The sequence below is a fragment of the Culex quinquefasciatus genome, chromosome 2, assembly GCF_015732765.1.
Source record: "Culex quinquefasciatus strain JHB chromosome 2, VPISU_Cqui_1.0_pri_paternal, whole genome shotgun sequence".
Classification (NCBI taxonomy): Eukaryota; Metazoa; Arthropoda; class Insecta; order Diptera; family Culicidae; genus Culex; species Culex quinquefasciatus.
This window is the reverse complement of record NC_051862.1, coordinates 137,058,470-137,082,507: the sequence shown is the minus strand read 5'-3', so window position 1 is coordinate 137,082,507 and position 24,038 is coordinate 137,058,470. Positions and strand designations below refer to the sequence as shown.

Here is a 24,038-nt window from a genome sequence, read left to right as displayed (position 1 = left end):
GCATTACTAGTAATAATTCCTCATATTGGAAATATCACAACGGTCGTACAAGCGATTGTTCCTCTTGCTCCATATGGTCGTCTTGCCCCACCTTCCTTAGTTCTGGATAAGGATCACAAGACAGGACTTAACGATCACGACAAAGACAACTATTTCCAGGAGATCGGTAAACAGTCAGGGAATTTCTTTCAACGTTTCAAAATAATGCAGCCAGATGTTTTTTAATCATATTATTTCATAGTGACTATTTTATTAACAGTTTCTCTTCTTTCTGCTTCGCGTATTCCTCTCTCACTTATATCATACTCTTTCTTTTCGCGCATCATTCTTTCTTGCCCCTTATCGCGGGTATCGATTATCATTTTGTTTTTTTGTTTTGTTATTCTACGCTACATGTTTATTGAATCTTTCACTTTCGTTTTTTCGACTCTCTTTCGTCACATGATTTGATTTTATCTTGTTTTATTTGTTTTTTTTTTTCCGACAGTTTCAGTACTTTTTAGTACTGCTTTTTTAAGCGTCACCTTTTTATGCTCAATGCTGTCTGTGTGTTATGTTTGACGCTTGGTTTCTTATTTTTTGCTCTTCAAGGTTTTTGGTTATCCGATATACAAAATAATAAATAGGCGTGACTAAATAATTGCATTTCAACTAGGAAAATTGAAAAAAAGGTATTTGAACAAAGATCCTACGAAAAGTAAACAAAAAAAGTGTTCTTACAGCCTATCAACAGTTCCTCCCTTGACGATCTAGGCGACTCACGCGTAATCTGCACACTCTCATTCACTCGCAATCTCACTTTCGGTATAAAACGCAAACGCGGTTCTTCGCAACGGTTTAGATTTATTCTCTTGTAGTCGCATTCACACGCACACGTGCACGCTCATCATTAGTTCCATCAGATCAAATTCAAACAACTAATAGGTTTCATTCCCTGATTGTTTTAACCATCGCTCTTTCGTTAGCACTTTGCTATACTACTCTCTTTTTAATAGTTTGTTCTATCATATTTTTTGGGGGGCCGTCCACAGTTCAAGCTTCATCGAGTTTCAAACTTGAACTTGGTCGGCTATTCGTCCAACGCTCTCTTTTTCAAGCTCAATCATTCTACTAGAATATGTACAACTCTTGGTACTCGTCAATGATCATCACTCAGCAAGAATCGTTTCATGTCACACTTTCACATACACCACAACGGGTTTTTTTTTTCATCGCTCACAAACTCACGATCCTCAAGCAATCCTCGCGCGGGGCGCTTCTTAGATGCTAATATGTACAAATAGAATCACATTTTGGGTTACTGTTTTGTCCTCTCGGTTCTAACTAAACGGGCGCGCGAGTGAGAAAAAAAAACTTTTTTGACAAACGACTTCTTGAGGGGGTCGTCCGCAAAGGCCGAAATTTTCGAAACACAAAATGTACCACAAAATAAATCTTAATAAAAACGACAGCGGATTTAATCACATTTTCTTTACGATATATCTCAGTTCTGTTTAGCGTTTGAGGCGCGCGCGCTGGCAGCGCCATCTCCCCATCTCTCCGCCCTTGCCAGCGCAGTGATAATTGGGCTGTACGAGGATTAGTTTGACTGTTTTGCTGTATTTGATACATCGGCTCTAGTTTGGCCAGCGCACGCGCTCGAAAAGAAAAACAGTAACGTGCGTTAATTTTTTTTAAAGGTTTTTGGCTTTCCCATCAAATATTTACTTTCTGTAACACCAATCTCTGGATATATTTCCACATGCGCTTTGCGTATCAATGTGTGTGTCTGTATGTGTTTGTTTGTGGGTGTGTCTCTCTAAAATTTCTAGCTTATTAGGAATTTGTTTGAGAATGAATGAAGCGTCTTACCTTTTGCCAAGTAGTAGTAGTAATTCTATGCGAATATTCTTCTGTTTTGCTTCATCTTCTTGTTCCGCGCTGGTGCCTAATTTGATACTGGTTATTTTCCGCTTAATAGTGTGGGCATTGCTACTAGAGTTTGGCTTTTCAGAGTGCTTCGGCACGGCGGCCGCGCGGGGTTCTGGTGCTCCTCGTCGTCGTCGTTCTAGTGTCCTCTCCGGAGACGGTTCCGGATTGCGGAACGCTTTTGGGCACGTGTGCCGTCGTCAGTTTGCTGCTGCTGCTGGTGGCGCCGCCGGCGGCGAGGAGTAGCAGCTCCTAGTGAGGCTTCTTAACGGTGTATCATGGCTGCTGCTGCTGGTGCTGGTGGCGACGCAACAACTCCCGGAGCATCTAGGACACGGAACCGTTCGCGTTGGGGTTGACCGTGGGGGTGCCTGCCGCGGCCGCCGCCGAGCTCGCTGAAGCTGCCGCTGCCGCCTGGCTTTTGGCCAGCGGTGTGAGGGCTGCCGCTACGGACGCGGCGGCCGCTCCCGCCGTGGTCTGGGCACTCTGCGCGGCGCTCGGCGTTCCGGACGGGGTCAGCTGGGAGAGCGTTTCCTGCGAGGCGTTCTGCTTGAGGATGTTGTTCTCGTACTCGAGCTGGTTGATGCGGTCCATCAGCTCGGAGATTTTCTCCTTGAGCACTTCGACCTCCTCGCGGACGGCGAACATCAGGTGCGACTTGACGAGATCCTGGAAGGAGAGGAGAGGGGAAAAGATGGTTAGTTTAGTCATGACATTGTTGCTTGGAGGGTACGTCGACAAAATATCAAAATTCAATTTGAGAAAAACGTAGAATGCTTCTTCTAATTAGTTGACAATAGCAGATTTTTTTTTAATTTGTGCTCAGAATCAGGACCACATCACAGCATTGTTGCTTGGAGGGCACGTCGATGAGATTACAAACTTAGCGACTCCTATTGATACTTTTAATATTATCAGAGAGAAAGGACGGTTAATTTCATGACGAAAATCAGCTTAGTTTCATGACATTGTTGCTTGTATGGCACGACATCGAAATTTTGAAATTCAATTGAAGAAGAATGTACAATATATGTTCTAAGTGTCGAGTTCAGTGACTTTGGCACGTGACGCCGTTGAATCTTCTGCATCTCCTCCTTCTAATCTTCGAACATTGCAATATTTCCGGAAGATGACTTGCAACAAATCAACCCAGAAAGGTCTCGTGTTTTTTGCCGGTTATCTTCGTAATCAATTGAGTTTAATCCAAAACTCATCACCCGCGTCACTGCGGGCTCCTCTAACAATACAAAATTCAATAAACACAAATCAACCAAACGGTTTCTTATCGTCCCGATAACGCCGCAGAGTTCGAAACTCTCTCGCGCGCGCGACCAAACCCATTCACTGATTGATCTAAATTGATTTTTATGCTTCTTTAAACGACCGCCAGGCGGCGGCCATGAGCAGCGACTCAATCAGTCTAAAAATAGTGCCCAAGCCACCACCCAGAGAGATTGGGACGGAAAGTTTTCCACTTTTCAATCTCGGCTAGTTTGAATCTCTGCGCCACGTGTTTGGACTGGGGAGGCCGGAAAGCGAAAATTTCGCGCGATCGAGAGGGAAAAACATTCATTAGGCGACCCTCCTGGCCTCGATAAAACGTTTTGAAATGTTTATTTGGCGAGGCAGAAATGTGGTTGGTTGAAATCTGCTAAAAAAAAAACTAACAGAAATTGAAACTGAAATCAGCCAACTGTACCAGATAAGCATGAAGATGATCAGGATGGCGACCTTGTAACCAATAACCCTAATATACTCCAACTCGAAAATTATCTGAAATTGGCTGACTGATTACATGAAGTTGTGATATTCGGCCCTGAGGTAGCATTACGAAGATCGTCGTATCCTATGATTATACGACTTATCTAATGTCCGGTTTACGGTTCCGAAAAGGGTGAATTACAATTTCTCTAGCTTTGTTAAGTTATGTCATTTTTTTGTTAATGCCAGTGCAAATTGTATTTCAAGTTTTCGAACAGAAGCCTTTTAAAATTGCTTCAAATACAGGTGAATTTGGAGGGTGTAATATTTGAAGGCCTCCTTTATGATTCAATATTACTTCGGTTTAAAAACACTGTAATGGTGAATATGCACATATTTAGTGGTAAAATTACATATTTTTTATGATATAAAAAACGTATCCATTCCCAGATGTAATATTACACAGAACAAAATGTAAATTTACTCGACACGGAAATTATGAATCACATGTAAACTCGGTTGATGTAAACTTAAGATTCAGTGTAATCGTCTGTATGACACGTAAAATCAAGTTTTTACGTATGATTTGTTGCAAATTTACAACAAATCGCATTTAAATTTAAATGATTAATACCGTGCAAAAGTGTTACATCATTAATGATGTAACATTTAGATTTATTTTTTTTTCTGTGTAGCATGTTTTTATACTGTGTATAACACAGCAAAAATCCGATGGTAAAATCGCATGCAAAAGCATGCAAATCACCATTTTGAGAAAAGTCTCTTAAAAATAAAAACATAGTTGAACCCGACGGGATTCAAACCCAGTACTCACAGGAGGTACTGGCGCTTTAGCCAACTCGGCTATCAAACCAATGAAGAGTGGGAAGGATAAACTACATTTCGGTCAAGTAGGTTTCCCATACTGATAGGTTACATATTTCTGGGTGTAATATTACATATAAGTTCATAAAATAATGCTAAATTTTGTTTACACTCAGGTCTTTTTCTAAAAGCTGAATTATAAGTTTTTTTGATGTGAATGTTTTTAAGAGCGAGTCCACAAACAGAGCATACCTCTTTGTATGGGACGTCGTTTGGACCTCACCAATCTGCCTGAAATTTTCAGGGGTTGTTTGTACATATAAAACTACACACAAAAAAATATTTCCGAATGTTACATCATTTATGATGTAACACTTTTGCACGTCATTTAACATGTAAATTTAAATGCAATTTGATGTAAATTTGCAACAAATTATACGTAAAAACATGATTTTACGTGTGATTCAACCGTTTACGTCGAACCTCAAGTTTACATCAACTGAGTTTACATGTGATTAATTTTTTCCGTGTCGAGTAAATTCACATATTTTTTTCTGTGTAGCATCTGGCCAAAATATGTGCACTCTAGGTCAACGAGAAGTGGGGCAAATCGGGACACAAAGTTTAAAGGTTCATAAACGTCAAAAATCTTAAAAAGGCTATAACTTAGGCAAAATTAAATTTATTTTCAAAATTCAAAATGCATCTGAAAGAGCTTAAAAATGCAACAAAATGCAGGGAGAAGAAGGGCGTTATTGGCATTTTAATGAAAAAATAGCATAATTTTCCAACTCAAATAAAAAAGTGTTCCATCCAGTTATCAACTCAGTTGGACCTGCAGCATGTAGGGGACATCTGGGACTACCATCTGAGACTGAGAACGCTTTGGGTAAGGCAGTATAACATATTAATTAGACACTTTTACTTTTAGTGAATTTTTTGGTTGTAAATTTTTGCTCGGGGGACCTCTTAGATCCCATTTTCTGATGATAATTTTATCATATTCGTGTTCTTGAGACAATTTCACAATAGAAACATGCATAAAAATGTTTATTTTGATCCATTTGTGCCCTTTAAAAATTGAAAGTAAAAAAAAATTAAGAAGCTGCTTTTTTTCTGGTGTAATAAGTATCCTTGGAAACGAACTTGATTTTCAATAAATGTGAATCGAAGATTTTTTTTAGTTCTGGTTGATGTGCACCGTTTAGGCATTTTTTTAATCAAATGAGGCTTTTTAATATTTTATAAACTCGAGATTTTGTGTGAAGTTAACATTAATTTTCTTTTTTTTTTCTTTTGAAAATAAGACTATAATAAATTGTTGAAAAAAAAAGAGAAAATTCAAAGAATTCTTCTATCATAAAGTAATTGCCCTAGAAAAGAGTCCCTCTCGAATCCCAAAAATATCCGTTGTTGCTAACGAACCAACAGCTGCACCTGATTGCTCACCAAAATGGCAGAAATGGCCAATAAACCGTCACGCTCGGTTCGGCTGACCAAGATTTAATATTTGGGACACTTCCAGACGGTTCTCTTCCCCGCGAGGTGCGACAGCTGACCGAGCCGAGCTGGCGTAAATCGTTGCGAGTCGGTGAAACTTAAGAATTTCAAATGTCGAACATCTTGTTTTTTTTTTTGGGTTATGGTTTGAGGAAGTGATCTTTCGCTGTTAATCTTAAGGTGAAAGGAACCTAAGCGCGATCGTTGCTCAGCAATAGCGTGGCTCACGGATATATGAAAAAGACAAAAGTGTTCAATTTCGAACGCCTCGACCGGAATTTTGTAGCAATATGGCCCCAGAACATAACCTGAAATTTTGAGCGTATTTGGTTAAGGTTTAGTACTTCCACCATTGACCTGAAGTTAGTATGGAACTTCTAAAAATTTACTATGGGAAATTTTCACTTTTAACCTCTTCATAGAGAAAGTTTCCCAAAACCCAATCAAAATTTCCTATTCTTATAGTTTCTTATAGTTTTTGATCCAGGGAACAACTTTGTAGAACATCGCAAAGCGCTAGTAATTGATCCCGAAAAGATACAGGATATTTTTTGGAGTACGGAAACAAAATTCAACGTTCTCTAAAAATTTGTCTGTATCTTTCCGGGATTAATTCCTAGCGCTTTGCGATGTTCTACAAAGTTGTTCCCCGGATCAAAACCTATAAAAAACCTCTATTCTGAAAAAAATCATACGGCATAGGAAAACTTTCTCGAAGAAGAGTTAACAAGTTGAAAATAAATAAATTAAATTTATTGAAATTTCTTTATAACTTCAGATTAAGAGTGGAACAACTAAACATTAACAAAATGCGCTCAAAATTTCAGGCTAGCTTCTGCGGTTATAATGCTACAAAATTTCGGTCGAGGCGTTCGAAATTGAACACTTTTGTCTTTTTCATATATCCGTGAGCCACGCTACTCAGCAATCAGCGCTAACTAAGTGCTTCCTACAATTACCAATCGATAAGTGGTCCTTTACGCGCGTATCACGGTCCTGCTAATTGCCAAGATCAAACTCTTTGTTCCGACACCGCCCCAGCACAGCTGACTCAAGTCGAGCGCGCACGTTCACCTGGCGCGCTGAACTAGCGCGCCAAGAATGTACGTCATCTGATGCAACCGGTGCGCAGCTCACCGTCATCGTGTCGGATTTGTGCGGAACAGAAACGTTGTCTTTTTTGCCACTCTGTAGGTGTGTGGCCACGCGTTGTCAGAAATTGAAATTGTGACGTGAATTGGCTGTAGTCTAACCCTCAGCTTGTCAGCTGAAAACGTCACCACAAACGCGTTTTGCAAGGAAACTACCTAAAACCGTGGGTAGTGACGCTTTGGCGCATGTTCTTGAAATGTTACAAATATACGAGATGGTAAGGGCGCACGCCCAACGCTAGCAATTTTACGGAAGTGAGTTCAAATCTCGTGACAAACGAGTTTTTTTTAAACCTTTTTTTCGTCAAATTCAATTTGATCAAAACCAAAGGAAAGAAGTGCCTTTGACCGCCGCGCCATTCGGGTGGGGCGAACAATCAAAACAAAACGTTCACTGCCACAAAGAACCGATTTGGCAGAACTTATCAACCGCACAGAGGCGGCGGCAGAAACACACACAAACTGACGATCGGTAGCCGTTGAGGATATTTTTAAAAAGCGCCAACTTCGAATGTTTCTCTCTCGCGCAGGCAAGATTTCACAACCTACGGGAATCTGACGGGGCTGACGGAACGACGCCGCGTTGGGATATTTATTAATTGAAATGCGTTCAATTTATGGGCAGCTCCCTTTAGTCTACTTCAAGAAGTGGTCCACGCGTAGTGCCATTCAAAGAGAGCTGGGTAAACAAATGAGTTGAGATATTAATAGCGCGATCGCGGTTATCATTTCTGCAACTTTGGTCCGGAGAGTGGGATTCTACGAGGAAATGAGCGCGGTGAAGTGATTGGAATTAATGGGATTTTAAAGCGACTTGGAAAGTCGTTAAGCCGATTTAGATAGCTTGGCGCTACCTCAGTAAGAAAAGGTGGACAGGATCGTAAAGAACCTGGCGTTTACGTTAAAGTTCCGCGTGTGTTCAAATTGAGGTCACATCACATGGTTTAAGAATATTCGTTCGCACCACATTTTCTCCCCTTAAATCACCGCAATTGAGTCAGCAATGTCCTGTAATACTTGCATAAGCCTCGTCCAGACAGCATAGCATGACTCATCAGAACAGTCAGCAGAAATAGTACTCCCCTCCGAGTCGCAAGTGTGCGAACAACAACTGATAAGAAGTCCATTTTTATATTAATAACGCACCCAATTTATGCCGTCATCGCCGTGCGAATTATTCGAGCGTCTTGTTCAAACATGAGCTTTTTTATTTGGTACAAATTTAGTCACCTTCCCCACAATAGCAAATATGACGTTCTTGCACTGCTCAAACATGATCTCACAACAAAACCTCGCTCACAAATCAATTCAAATATCGCGACGCAATTTCGCACCACTCTTCTGCACATTTGCAAGTTATGACATCAGAGGTGACAGTCAGTGCCAAGTGGTTTGTTTGGTGTTTTTGTATTGTCGATTTTGACCCATTTTGCGTGGCAAAACTAGCCATCATCAGCGAAAAATGTCACGCCAGCCACTAAAACGCCACCTTTAATTGCTTCCCCATTCACTTGCGGAGTTGATTCGTTCTTTGTAGAACTTGAGCTCGCACATATCGATGAGCGACGGTGACTCACTCGCGAGTCTTTGTAACACGAGTGTCACATTAATATTAATCGCAGCCTGATACGCACGTTGGTGACTTTTGAACGCGGCGTGAATTATCGGCGAGAAATGTCACACACCACAAACAGGTAGACTTTGTTCTGCCGGACGGCGCCCTTTTGACTCGGAAAGCTGTTTTTGAAGGTTGACGGCATCTGCGGATAAATATTGTGGTTTTGAGGGACGGATTTCCCAACAGGCTGGATTCGAAACAATATTTTGATATATTTCGTAAACACCTGTATTGATATTTTTTTTGGGAATGTCTGAACAAGAAAACAGCTGTGTTTGGGCAGCACTGAGAGACTTTTTTTCAAAACAAAAGAAATCCAAGCTCAAATATGTTTGCAGAAGTCAATCTTAATCGGTCTGAAAAATACAATTTAATGATAAACTTTGACAATCATGGAGAATACAAATTTAATGATCAAATTGCAATCCATCCAAACTATAAAAATGAATTCAAAAATTTTCAGAATATTGTTGATTTTACTCGTAAGGTCAAGAACGAATTTTCATGAAAACTTGAGAAAATTAATGATGATTTGCGAAGTAAAATTTAACCTTTTCAACATAAATTGATGTAAAATTCAACATTAATACAGCGAAATTCTCACCTTTAGGCTTCATTAATATAGTTTTTTCCAAAGCTAAAGAAATCAAAAAAAAATTAAAGAAATTATTTCAAGGAAAAAAATGCTTAAAAAATTAATTGTACTTAAGTACAGTTGGTTTGCAATAATTTGTTTAAAAAAATCTAAGCTTTGAAGAAAATATTTTGTCATAAAAAACACTCTGCAGTATTGTTCATTTAAAGTAAACTAATACTCAATATATTTTCAATCGAACCTAAGGCCGCTGCAAATATTTTTTGAAGTTTATTTTCTTCGACTCTGGACAAAGTCGAAAAAAACTGTTTGCGATACTGTACAACGGAATTTTACAAACGAACAAACACACACAAATTTTCGATCGATTCCTGACATGCTAAATATGATTTTATACGCAGGAAAATGCATTCAAAATAGTTTTCAGTTGATAAGACTTCTATTTCCATTAAAATTTTAAAGCTTTTTGAAAAATAATTTACCCCTGATTTTTATGACCGATATGGGTGACTAAAACATTGGAAAATATTTGCAACGGCTTAAATATGTTAACGCAGGGAAATGCATGTTTTAAAAATTGTTTTTTGTTGATTGCATTATTTAAATTTTAAAAGTATTTTGATTTTTTGCCCCTTATTTTCGGGTTAATTTTGAAGGAGGAGGGGCTGGGGTGACAAAAACATTGAAAAATATTAGCAAAACCCTTTAAGTATTTTTGCTTCCATAGTTTTAGTCAATGTTGAAGGTTTAAACCCAAATTCATGATAGCAGTATTGACAAGTTTAAAAAAAATAGGTAAAAATACTGAATGTTTTCAAATATATCAGAACCTAAAATAATGCAGCGCACATATTTCGGGCTCTTGATTAATTTTCAGCAAAATTGGTTCGTTCACATTGTTTTTTTGTCCTCAGCTGACTCAAACTTCCAGTTGAAAAATGTTATAGAAAAAATCATCATATCGTGCTAAGAGAAAAAAAGAAATCTAGAGTTTTTTTAAAAGGTCTCATAAACTATAGTTTTTCATATGTTCATAAGACCCACTCAAAAAAAAAAAAAAAAACACTGTAGAGATCAAATGGCACGAAAAAACAATGTCTCAACACTCATTCGATATTATATGTATTTTTTTGTGATTCTGTGAAGTAAAGAAAACCATATATTTAAAAAAAAAATATCAAGAGATTGGAAAGTTAAATATATCTGCAACTTTTTTTTCAATAAGAAAAAACATTTAAAAAATTAAAAGTAATGAAAAATCAGGATAGTTAGCATTAAAAAAAATGAATTTATTTTATTGGATTAGATCCTTTGTTACATAATTTGATTGTTAATTTTCTTCGCAATTTTTTTCAAGACAAAACTTTTGTTTAAAAAATGATAAAAGTAGTAAGAAATCATGATAAATAGCATTTCAAAAGAAATAAATTAGATTTTTAGATATAGATGATTTTTTCTTCAAAAAGTTTGAAATTTTATTCAAAAAGTTTCATTGTTAAGATAAACTTGACCATTTTTCATAACAGTTTCGCTCCCATGTTTCAAAATCGAAATCTCGCCAGCTGCTGTCCAGCAAATACCAGAATTTTCCCCCGAAAAGAAAATCAATACTATCGACAACCCTGCGTCTCCTCCTCCAAACACCTCCTTCTTCCAGTACATTTTCTTGTACTCACTCTTACATTCTGCACCATCACGTAGCACGTGTTGGTGGTGCTGTGGTCCGGGCTCTTCTGCTTGATTTCGTACAGCCAGTTCTCCGGCTGATGGACCGCTCCACCTCCAACTCCACCACCGTGCAAGTGATCCCGAGGTTGCTGCAGTGCAAGGGTTTCCATTTCTTCTGCCTTAATTCGGGGTACTGCCCAAATTTTGTCTAGTTCTTGTTGGTTTTTTTTTCACTCCACACAAAAAAAACACCTTCCTTATCGATTTGTCGATGTCACGCGATCGAAACCACTTGAAACCGGTTTGCAGGGAGGGTTGTTTTTCACTTCACGATCCCAAGTTCTCCAGATGTGTCGATAAGCGTGCGCTCCACTCGACAAAAAAACACAGTCCAAGTTATTGTTCCAAGCTGGGTTATCTTATCTCGAAACTCTTCACAAAAACGATTCGACTGTAATTTTCCTCTCGTTCAAAATCTCAAGGACTTTTGGCTGGGCGATAACTTCCTCGAACGAGAAATTTTCACTTTTCACCGTCGGCAGTGGGGTAGAAACTTTTCTTCACTTAAAAATTGGAAAATTTTCTTCTCTTTTCGACGATTTCTTGGTGGGGCGTTTCCCACTCAATCAGGTAGCTTCAGATTTTTTATCTTCAAATTAAAACGATTTGTACTTTGCGTTACTCTTGATAATCAGGTTTTGCGTGTGCGTCAATCACAGTAACAGTTGCAAGAATCTTGTCACACTCGGTGCAATTATCCTTCCTTGCTCGACGTTCAATTTAATTTCAGCTATTTGCTATGAACTGCTAGACTTGTGAGCGGCGACTGAGTGTCTGCTCCCGGAGGGACTTGGTTTTATGAAACTGGGAGGAAAATCATCTCGCGAGCGAGAGCAGCTCGCTCTCGCTCTCTCTGTGCTGGATGATTCTCTCACAGAGCTCGTCGTTCTGCCATCATGCCACGACCAACACTCGTGATCGCACACTGGTTATCGTGTTTTATTTGCTTTGCTCTTATTATTCCACAGAGCCGTATCAAAATAAAAGCAAAAATGACACACACCCTCTCACACCTTCAAGCCAGTTTCATCGGGAGCAACTCAAAATCGTGAGAGGGAGAGCGCGCGCGACATCTCTCGTCGATGACGTTTGGTCGTTATGACGTCACGAGGTCCGATTCGCTCCGGCAGAACGCGAGAATCGCGAGCGAATTCTCACTCGCTCTCGCTCTCTCAGTTGCAATCAACCGAGAGGGAATTCTTTCTAGAACTGCTTTTGGGGTGCCGTCACAGCGGGGAACGTAACATGGTCCGGAGTCAGCAGAGCATGGGAATTTCCATCGGAACATCATCTTCCGCACGAGTCCGGTGTTTTGGTTTTGCGTGTGATGACGGGGTGCGAGAGGAGCAGACAAAAACACAGCAAAACGCGAAAAAAAGGTAAACATTGCCTTTTATGGAGTGTGGCGGAGAAGGAGGAGTATTGCGGGACTCCATCGGTGGAGACGCGTGGTGATTGATTAATGATTTCGAATTGAAGGGGAAATTAGACACGGTTGTTATGTTTGACGATGAGGGTGGCAAGTGCGCCAAAGTGAGCGTGGTGATGTCATTCGGAAAACTGCAATCGTGTGGGGTTTTTCCTAGGTCAGGGGAAAATGCAGTTTGTTTTTTCGCTTGGCATTTTTTAGCTTCTGAGAATGCCATTACAGTTGGAAGGTGGATTTTCTAGTGTTCCAAGAAATCGGTTGAATTGCTTATAAAGAAGATATTTATGATTTTTTTTATCTATTCTTTTAAGCTAGAACTAATATTCTGGTTTTTACTCGTAAGTTTAAAATTGCACACGATTTTTTTACTGCTAAACATGCGATTTTGCCTTTTAGAGAGGTCTAGGAGAAAAATTACCTCTTTTTTATCTCAACTCTCTAAAAATCTATTTTTCTCGTGCGTATATAAATATTTTTTCTGATAGATCCTTTCAAAACCGCATCTTTTTCCGCTTCGTGCATAAATTTGTCAAATCAAGTATTACGGCGTTTTTTTCTTTTTGCATTTCCATTGTGAAATTACTAACTTATACTGTCACTCTTGAATGACGAAACGGCTGAACAGTACTTTTCAGCATCCATTTGAATGCTGAAAATTTAAAATTTTCAGTACTTGTATCTTGACGGAAAATATCATACAAACGGAGAAATCAAATCGAAAGTGTGGTTTTTGGAATTGCAAAAAAAAGTTCATTGCCAAGACTCTTGCTAAAAAAATCATCTTTTTGCAATTTGTTGCATCAACTATTATGAGCATGGAACTTTAGAGTATTTTTAATAGTTTTTTTTTATATTTCGCGGATAAAATTTATTTTATACAAGTTTTGTCTGTACATTTTTTGTACATTGATGGAACATTTTCAATTAAACCCTGCACAACTGATCACCACCTCTAAATGTAGTGAAAAAAACACACACAGTTTAGAGTCATAAACTAAACTATCTTGCCATTTCTTTAATTTTAATAATGAATCGTTCAAGAAATGCCAATAAATATGAAAACAGAATGAAAATGGAGTAACGTGTACTTTAAAGTAGTTTGTTGATTTATTTTGCGGAACATTTCCGATTTGGATCGTTTGTCCTACTCAAATCAACAACTCCTGTGCACTCAGTTTAGTAATTCGCAATGGCATTGGAATTTGAGGAACTTTTTTAGTTTTAAATTATTTGTAATTACGTTTAAGTTGGAAAAATCATATCATATCAAAAAAATCGATCGAAAGTGTGTTTTAACGGAAATCGTGCGCTCTTTTCAATGGAATATTTTCAGTTCGATCAAAAAACAGCCAAAAATTAAATTTTCTCCGAAAATCAGACTGAATACACCCTTTGATTCCATTTTTGCCATTACCATTCGAAAGAGCGGACAATTTCCTACTTTTCTTCAAGTTGGAGCGAAAGCGTTTTCGAGTGGTTTAATAAAAAACTTTTTCAGGTTTTTTTGATTATTTTTTCCAAAAACCTAAATTACATGTTTTATAACAATTTTTTAAACATGAAATAAAGTTCTGCTTCCCTGTTTTTGAGTTTTTTCTTGATGTACCAGTTTTAAATACATATAAAATGAACGAAATAATTACTAAAGATAACCAAAAAATAACATTTCCTGAAACACATTTATTATGGGAAAATGTTTATCTCACTCGTCAGTGTTGTTGATACCTGCAACATAGTTTTTCCCATTTTTTTTCCATTACTTGACATTGGTTCAACCAACTATAGTTATCCGGGTTGTAAAAGAAAAGTGACTAATTAAGCTTTCAAGGAAAAAAATGATTATTAAAAAAATACTCCAAATTGTCATCTTTGAACCACCCTGACGCAACGGGAACCACCCTAATGAGCCAAAAAAATAGGAAAAAACTATGTTGTAGGTATTAACAACACCGACGAGTGAGATAAACATTTTTCCATAATAAAAGTGGTTCAGGAAATGTTATTTTAAGTGCACTTTTTTTGGTTATCTTTAGTAATTATTTCGTTCCTTTTATATGTATTTAAAACTGGTACAACAAGCAGAACTTTATTTCATGTTTAAAAATTAGATTTGTAATAAAATTTGTCATAAAACATGTAATTTAGGTTTTTGGAAAAAAATCAAAAAAACCTGAAAAAGGTTTTTGTTAAAAAAAAACACTTAAAAACGTTTTCGCTCCAACTTGGTGTCTATAGAAGAAAATTAGGAATTTGTCCGCTCTTTGGAATGGTAATGGCAAAAATGGAATGGTAATGGTAATGGAAAAAACGATCCAGCAAGTTTTATTAAAATTGGAAATTATCCGGTTCAAATCGTATTTTTTGGTCAATTTCGCGTGGAAACCGTCTAATTAAAAAAAAATATACTGTTTGTACTTTGTAACTATTGAATTGATTCAGTTTAATATTATAATTTTTGCAATTCCGCTGTGAAACTGTCAACTTTTCCTGGTTTTCTGGAGAAACGAAACAGTCTACTTTTCCCTACCAAAAATAACTGAATGGAAAATTATTACCTTTCAATACCAGTGCTGAAAAGTTCTACTTTTCAACACTAGTATCGAAAAGTTACATTTTTCAATATTTTTTTTTTGTTTTGAACGGCGAATTTACCAAACACATGAATGTTTGACATGAAATTCAGTAAACCTCGTTGGATAAATGTACATCTTGTGCTGAAAAAATCTTCTTTTTGCAACTTGTTGCATAAACTACTATTATGATAAAGGACCCCAAAAAACGACCCAATATAGATTGCAATGGTTCTGCTACTTAGGGATTAAATAACAAAATTGGACAAAAAAATGACTGCATTTTTCTCAACTTCTTTTTACCATTATTTTGAATTTCAAAAATCCAAAGCGGTAAGCAAATCCAGAACAGTTTTTATTTCACTCCACTTTATGAACACGCAAATCGGTCATCCATTAATCTATGTAAACACTTTTTAGGAAATTCCAGACCCGATCGTAGCACTACCTAGTTAACTCAATCCGAATTCTGAAACGGAATCTAATTAGAATCGTATACAAATTCCGTTTCAAACGCAACAACCGGTTCCGTGTTCGAACCGGTTGTTGCGTTTGAAACGAAATTTGTGTACGATTCTAAATAGATTCCGTTACAGAATTCGGATTGATTTGACTGGGTAATTGCACATATCTACAGTTTTTTAAATGGTCCTTTAGCTATTGTCTTCCATAAGTTTACTATGGATATTTTTGTTCAGTTTTTTTTTTAATTCTGAGTCAGGCTTATTAAAGAAGTTTATTTTTTGAAAGAAAAAACGCTTCAAAGCAAACTGATTTTTAAAGATGGCGGACAATTTTATGGAAATAGACTGTTGAGAATGCCACCGACTCAAAACAAGTGATTTTTTGAATGTTCAAATAGTCTAAAAAAAAACAATTACTTTTGCTACGAATAACACTCATGATAAATCAATGTCAAATTATTTGGTAAATCAGTATGCAAAACGTGTATCCATAACAGTCTCCAATAATAAAGTGTACACATCACACGGAGTTTGTCCGTGCCGGGGTGTGCACTTCAACGAGACATGCCACGTCGTCTTCTTATCGCGGCAAGCAAGCGATCTGGTTTACACAAAATGCAAATGTTTGATTATGGCAAACAATTTCTGCAATCACACTCGCTGTGCCCATCCACTCCCCCACCCTTCAAGGCGGCGAATATATTTGCAGTTTGTATGTGTCGTCGATATTTATAGCATGCCTTTAGTACATGCGCTCTCAGACGAGTGGAATTCTTGAGTCGAAGGAAATGCTCCCTTAGTTCTGTATTGAAAATAAATTAATTTCAAGTAGTTGCACACTTTGGATCGACTGAGCGAGCACAAAAAACACTGGAAAAAATCGATTACATAACTTCATCACGAAAATAGGTTGATTTTAAGTGAAATTTCATGTTCTACTATTCGAGGGCGAAAGTGCGACGCTCGCCCAGGTGGAAAACTCAATAATTTCACTATCCATTTGCTTCCTCAAATTGAGCGTGTGGGTTTGTTGTGTTTAGTCCGTGTCCGCAACAACTATTTGACAGGCCCCCCGAGGAGAGTGTGGGAAATAAATAATAAATTAACGTCAGTCATGCGAAGGTTTCACGAATCTAGCGCCAAACGGTTCATTATTTTGATGGTGCAATATATCTTTTCTTCTTTTATTTTTTACAAGTGAAAAATGGCAGACAATTTTGACTTTGAACTTCGTGACTCAAAAAAACAGAAAGGTGCCTAATTTTGGCGACACCCCAGTCAGGGGGATCGCGCGATATTCAACTGATTGTTCAAAATCGCCAAAGCAAACAACGAAGCCCCTCTATCTTGTTCAAATAACGTGCTTTATCAATTTAAATCAACGTGAGTGTTCGCCACGATAACGGCTCGTCGCGGTTGCGCCCAAGATGGATGTGTTAATTTGAAGACGCGTTCGACGACGACCTTATCACGCACTTGTTGAGTCAGATTTGAAAGGTGTCTCTTTTTTTTCGTCAGCTTGGTGGGGTGCTATCAGAAATCGGAAGAACGTGAGTAATTATCAATTTGTTCGCAAAAATGTTCAACAACCTTTAAGTTAACTTTGAGTTAGCTACAAGTTGATATCAATTCAACTGTAATAAATCTTAAGTCAATTTCAAAATTAATTTCAATTTAAATTTAACTTCAGCAGTAAGTAAACCCCAAAGTAAATTTCTAAATTAATTTCAAGTCAACTCAAAATTAACTCCATGTAACATTGAGTACAAGTCGAATGTCAGAAAGACTTATAAGTTCTCCTAGATGACTAACTCAAATTACGTTTTTTTCGTGGCCACTGACTGCCACAGCGGTGTATTTGTTTACCTTGAAACCGGCCAGTGGCCACCCCGGTGCTAATTCGCAACAAAAAAATGGCAAGCAAAAAAAATCCGCTACTGCTTCTATTCTCCTTCTGGAAGTGTCGATTTGTAGTTTCGCACAACCCAGCTTCTGAAGTTTAATGTAAATGTAGCAATCATTGTTTACATTTCGTGTTTTCAGTTTTTGTTTTACTGCGTGGGGTCTGCAGCGCATGATGGATGTGGGAGCTCAGGTGAGAATTGCGCAGAATTGGCGCTAAATAATGCTTTCAGTTTCGCGGGGTGAGCTGATGTGTGGGCTTTTGATGTAAAGGTTATAATTTGATTAGAAGGAGAAGTTAATTCTGGACAGCTTCCGTGGCAGTGCAAATTTAACAATTTGTATTTTTTTAAACTTATTTTTGTTACAGCTTAACACATCAGATGAAACTGTAGTTAATTTGATTAATTTTATTAATTTGATTTGAATTTGACGAATGAATAATAAATTTCATGATCTTTGTTAAATCTATTTTAAAAGTCATTAGTTAGCGAAAAAAAAAAAGATTTTTTTTAAATAACAAAACGAACATATTTAAAATTATGTTAAAAGTAAAGCACTATATAACGTCGATAACTCATGAAGTATGTAAGAACATCCGTTTATGTTATAAGTCAATTGTTTTTTTTTGCTTGCTATACTGTTTATTATTGCATACAGTCCAGACTCAATTATCTGAAGGCCTAGGCACACTAGGAATAATCAAATCAAGAATAAAATATTTTTTTCGTTTTCTTATTTTTAGTTTTCGAGCAGAAACTAATAAAGAGTGATTTTGAATTTTCCATCCATTTGAACACTCAAATTTGACAAAAATGGGTTCACAAAACACGATTTAATATAAGATTAAGAATATAAAAACAACGAAAAAGGCGATTTGCAAAATCTTAGAGTACCATAAAGTTTTTGAAAATTTCGCAAAAGTTAAATTGGTTAACATTGAAAATCGTACCAAAAGTTTTAAAAATATTACATGCTTATCAGGTGACACTCAACAAGAAAAAAAAAAGCATTTTCATCGCTTCGAATTCTTTATGAGGCTGTATCTCAGAAACTAAGCAATAACTTGAAAACGGTACATTTCATCAAAAATCAAAAATATAAAGTACTTTTTAATTGTAAATTCAATGTTGCTTTCAAACATGGTTTTTAATAATTATTTTGACCAAGATTTAAACATATTTTAAAGTACGATTTTTTCAGAACATCACATCTCCTAAAGTAATTTTTACAGTACAGTCATCCCACATATTCGGAACCGTTTCCAGATCGGCCAATGTTCAAAAAATCATAGCAAATCGATAATTGAATTTGATGATTCGCTTTTACCTTCATTTGAAAGCTTTTCTTGCGATCTTTCGAATGCTGTATCGAACATCTGCAAATTTTAACTTTTTCATGAAGTTTTTTAAGAATTACTTTTACCCTTGAAATCCACAAATTCGGAACACTTTTTCTTACGAATGTAAACAAACTTTGGATCTCTCCAGGAGTACATATTTATTACTAAATAATGACTTCACACACTGAAACCAATGAAACTCAAGCTAAGTGATGTTTTATACATGGTTTGATAACTTTCTTTGTGAAAATATCAGTTAAATTCAGGTGTTCCACAATTGTGGGAGGCACAATAACATTCCACAATTATTAAACAGGCCATTTGGAGGCAGTGTTTTGCTGCTCTGGGCAAAATAGTCTTGGAATGAAGTTTTTGTTCAAAAAGTACTACTTTTACTAGTGAAATAGCAAGATAATGTCCAAATGAAGGTTCTAAAAATAGTAAGGTCGACAGAAAAGCTACTTTTGGCCTGTTATTCACAAATTATCATAAAAGTTTTCCGAATTTGTGGGTGTTCCGAATATGTGGGATGACTGTATCGCGGACTATGGCTCAAAAGATGTCTAGCGAAAATTAAAAAATACGTATTTTAGGAATTTAACTTTTAGCCGGGACCCGTGGTGTAGGGGTAAGCGTCACCTAGTTTTTTCTATTAGGATTTCAACTTTTAGTGATTAAAAGACACTTTGCCGAAGACACCAAATTGATCAGGAAATCCCTGGTAGAGAAATCGTAGAGAACTACTCAGTTTCCTTTGCACATGGCAAAATTTCAATCTGAAATCGTCTGTCACTATTTTTTATAATACAAAATCTTTATGAAATATTCAGGATTTATTGGAATTAATTTTAATTGATTTAATTGGGGACCATCCATAAACCATGTGGACACTTTTTTGAAATCATAGACCTCCCCCCCCCTTCACCCCCTCGTGGAAAATTTTCATACAAAACAAATCTTTTTTGTATGGATCGATCTCTGAACAATCGCTGACTCCCCCCTCCCGTAAGGTGTCCACGTGGTTTATGGATGGTACCTTGCTGAAATACGGTACTTATGACAGCTGAGCAAAGGTCTATTTTTTTTTAATTTTAATTTTTGTATTTTTTAATCCGGCTGAAACAGTTTTGGTGCCTTCGGCATGCCCACAGATGCCATTTTGCATCATTAGTTTGTCCATATAAATTTCCATACAAATTTTGTAGCTGTCCATACAAAAATGATGTATGAAAATTCCAAAATCTGTATCTTTTGAAGAAATATTTTGATCGATTTGGTGTCTTGGGTAAAGTAGTAGGTATGGATATGGACTACACTGAAAAAAATTATGCAAGGTTAATTTTTTTTTGGTGATTTTTAATTTCACTTTTTGTCACTAAAACTTGATTTGCAAAAAACACTATTTTTAATTGTTTTCATTTTCTATTATGTTTTAGGGGACATCAAATGCCAACTTTTCAGAATTTTCCAGAATGGACAAAAATCTTTGACCCAGTTATGAATTTTTGCATCATTACCGATTTTTTCAAAAAGTCGAGTACTGGTCGCACAAATTTTTCAACTTCATTTTTCGATGTAAAATAGAATTTGCAATCAAAAAATACTTAAGTGAAATGTTGATAAGTGTCAAGAAAAATATTTTCAAAAATTTTAAAGCAAGACTTACATTTCAAAAGGGCGTTATATTGAATGTTTGGTCCTTTTGAAAAGTTGGCATTTGATGTCCCCTAAAACATATCAGAAAATGAAAAAAATTAAAAATAGTGTTTTTTGCAAATCAAGTTTTAGTGACAAAAAGTGAAATTAAAAATCACCACATTTTTTTACCGTGTATCATTTTTTTCAGTGTAGTCCATATCCATACCTACAACTTTGTCAAAGACACCAAATCGATCAAAAAATTCCTTCAAAAGATACAGAGTTTTGAATTTCAAAAATCATTGTTGTATGGACAGCTCCAAATTTGTATGGAAAAGTGTATGAACAAACTAATGATGCAAAATGGCTTCTTTGGGCATAACAAAGGCATCAAAAAAGTGTCAGCAGGATTAAAAAATAAAAAAAATCGAATGATTGAAATCTCAGAGAATTACTCAGCTGGATTACAAAGCTCAAGAAAACTTTTAACAGAGTGTGCTCGGCTGTTACGATTTTAATACATTCTGCAAAACGTTGAGAATGGTTGAATCACTTCACAATCTTCGACAAAGTTGTTTCCAAGGTTTTTAAAATTTAGGCGCATTTTAAATCTTACAACACGTTTTGAGATTACACGTTTTGAGTCCACGGGGTTTGTGGATGGTCTAAAACCAGATATTTGAAAATGATTTTAAATGGGTTTAAATTTACACGAATCATATTGCTCAATTATATAAATGATAACTAGTTTAAATATGGTTTAATACAGGATACTTAACGAAACACCGATGAATTCATTGAAATGGCATACCTGAAAGAAAAAGAATGGGGTTATAAATTTGATGCTTATTTTTTCTATAAACAAAAGAATTGACCACTTTTTTCATTTTATGTTTCTTCAAATGAGGTAAACAGTAGTTTATGCAACAAGTTGCAAAAAAAGGATTATTTCTGCACGAGTCATACATTTATCCAACGAGGTTTACCGAGTTGGATAAATACGACGAGAGCTGAAAAAATCAAGTTTTGCAACGAGTTCCATACAACATTTTTTGCAATTCCGATTCACACCCTTTGAATAGAATTATAGGTCAAATGTCCATGCATTTAGTCAATAAATCATTTAAATCAAAAAATGTTGAAAAGTATTACTTTTCTAAACAAGTGCTCAAAAGTTCAACTTTTCAGCACCCATTTCAGTGCTGAAAAGTAAAACTTTGTAGCATTTATTTTGAAACGGGTTACTATTCGATTCTGTTATTTTCGGTACGGCCGTTTCGTCGTTCGAGAATGACAGAAAAAGTAAGGAGTTTTACGAATTGCAAAAATATCATTTTCTATTTTTCAACTAGCCCGAACCAGATCCAACATTACACTCAATCGTGCTGGTAACATGATCCATCTAAATCACCCGAAAAAAAAACAAACCCAAAAACCAGCTGATTAGTATCCTCCAGCAGTTCCAGTTCCCACTCGCAGCAAGTAGAACCTTCAGCACCGGCGGCAATATGACCACATCGGTACTCCATCATCATCATCAGCACCGTACGGAAAGCCAGTGTACTAGTATATTGTTATGCGATACCACGACCAACCGGATTCGAGCGTGTCACGTGTCACGGGCAAAACAGCGACAGCACACATAATAACAATAATAACGATTTGAGCTAACAGTCACTTCTGCTTATCTCGACATATGGTTGATTAGCCGAGCAATATCACCAAAACGAAGAGTAGACTGTTTTTTTTATAGAGAATACCTCCCGCAGCAGCTATTTCTGATACGACGTCATCCTTGAGTTCGCGCGACCTCCAAAACCCAACGCTCATCAAATCTCGGATTTTGATATTTACATAACCCGTTTCTGTCACTCGCGGACTAGAACCTGATTTGCTCTGTTTTTTTTTTGGGACCGGAACGTGATGAGCTCGAGAATCGGACTTTTAATAAGGCGGATCAACTCCTCATCCACACTCCTCTTATCAGCGGCGGAGGCCTCACAAACTGGTTTGGGTTGTTGTTTGTTTGGTGGCCACAGCATGTATATTAAAGCAAATGTTGATTGTGGCAATTAAGGGGAGGAAAAAACAAAGAAGTGTTGCGAGGGCTGATAAGAGCTCCGTCCATGTTTACTTTCGTCTCGGGCTTGATAGAACAGACAAACAGGGCACACACCGGCTCGTAATCACCTGCATGTGGCATGATTCCAAAGGGACGACTCGGGAAGAGGTCGAGGATTGTTCGAGTGCTGTAAGTCAGTTTGTTTGTTGTTTTGTTACTTTCGTAAAACTATTGCTCGGCGGTGCCGACCTGTCTACGTGACTTTGACCGCTACCTATATGGGGTGCAGAATGTTGAGGGAAACCATAACGACTTGATCGGGTCAACGGAAAATTTTCACTTCAACATAACTTGGTGCGGTGAAATCCGCCCGGCAAGGTCAGTGACATCAGGTGTGCCGTATGTCTCTGCGTTTAATAATTCATACCTTTTACGCGCAGCAGTGATCAAACGACACATCTGAAGAATTTTAAAGTCGTCTGCGGAATCCCTTTTTATGGTCACAGCACGGTTGTTCGTTCACCCTTGGTAGCCCTAACCCAGTCAGTTGATTGGACTAGCTTGGCAACTTTGGCTTTCGATTCGTCCGATTTTCCACTTTCTCCTGTTTTGCCGGTTACCGCAAAAAAGGTTTCTTGTCGTTGCAGTCGTACTATCTTGTCACTAAAGTTATAATACTTTTTTTCTGTTTCAGTAATTATACTCTGTGGGGGCCTTCTGGGACCTGAGAAGCCTTTTTTCATAATTGATTTGTCGATACAAGTTTCTAAACAAATTCGACAGCGTACATACAATAATGGCATCTAAAATTTAAAAAATCGGTATCTTGATTAACGGAGTTTCTGATCATTTCTAAAAATGATTCAATTTAATATTTTGTCGATCTTGAATTTAAAATTTTGATAATATTTGTATTAGAGAGATCAGTAATCAGATGTCCAATCTTTAAAGATTCTTAGACAATTTTTAAGGAAAATTTCTGACCTTATCGTTACGAAAAATATTAGACTTGATCAATCGAAACTTCTGTAAAAGTCTTTTGAGTCCAAATCTAGATCCAAAAAACCTAAATTACATTACATCAGTAAGCACAAATTTCTTACATATTCTCTGAAATGTAGTATTTTTTTAAAGGCAATACCGTCAAATGATTTATAATCTTGCCAGTCGTATATTTACAATGTCTTTTTAACCCTCTAAGCATGAAAAAATCAAGCAGTGTTAAAAGAGGAAAATAATGTTGTCCTTACATTTACCAAAAAAATAAAATAAAATTATTCGCTCTACAGCATTGCCTTGGCGTTCTCGATTGCGAGATTCCTAGTCGAAACTAGATGTTCGAAGGCTTGATTATTGAGGCAATTGCAAACCTCTTTTTACACCTAAGCTTCCATCCACCCCTGGATTCGAACTAACGACCTTTGGATTGTTAGTCCAACTGCCTACCAGCGACTCCACCGAGACAGGAACCAGGGAGTCGACTCCTGCACCTGGATTGAGCTAACGAACTAACCCTATAGGTTAGACCGGGGCCAACATTTACTTCCACGTCCGACGAAAGGCGTGGTCAGACAAATCTCGTCTCGAAAAATGCCACCGGGACCG

The 24,038-nt window shown here is 37.1% G+C and overlaps 1 protein-coding gene across 1 annotated transcript in view; it reads right to left on the bottom strand.

Annotated features, from left to right (window-relative positions):
* Nucleotides 1-217: 217 nt before the first annotated feature.
* The window catches only part of LOC6037870 (protein bunched, class 2/F/G isoform), a 325,729-nt gene continuing 301,908 nt past the window's right edge, over nt 218-24,038 (bottom strand). The window contains exon 5 of the mRNA XM_038253006.1: nt 218-2,577. Coding sequence (XP_038108934.1) covers nt 2,236-2,577 — 342 coding nt within the window. The 3' untranslated portion in view covers nt 218-2,235. The remainder of the gene's footprint in view (nt 2,578-24,038) is intronic.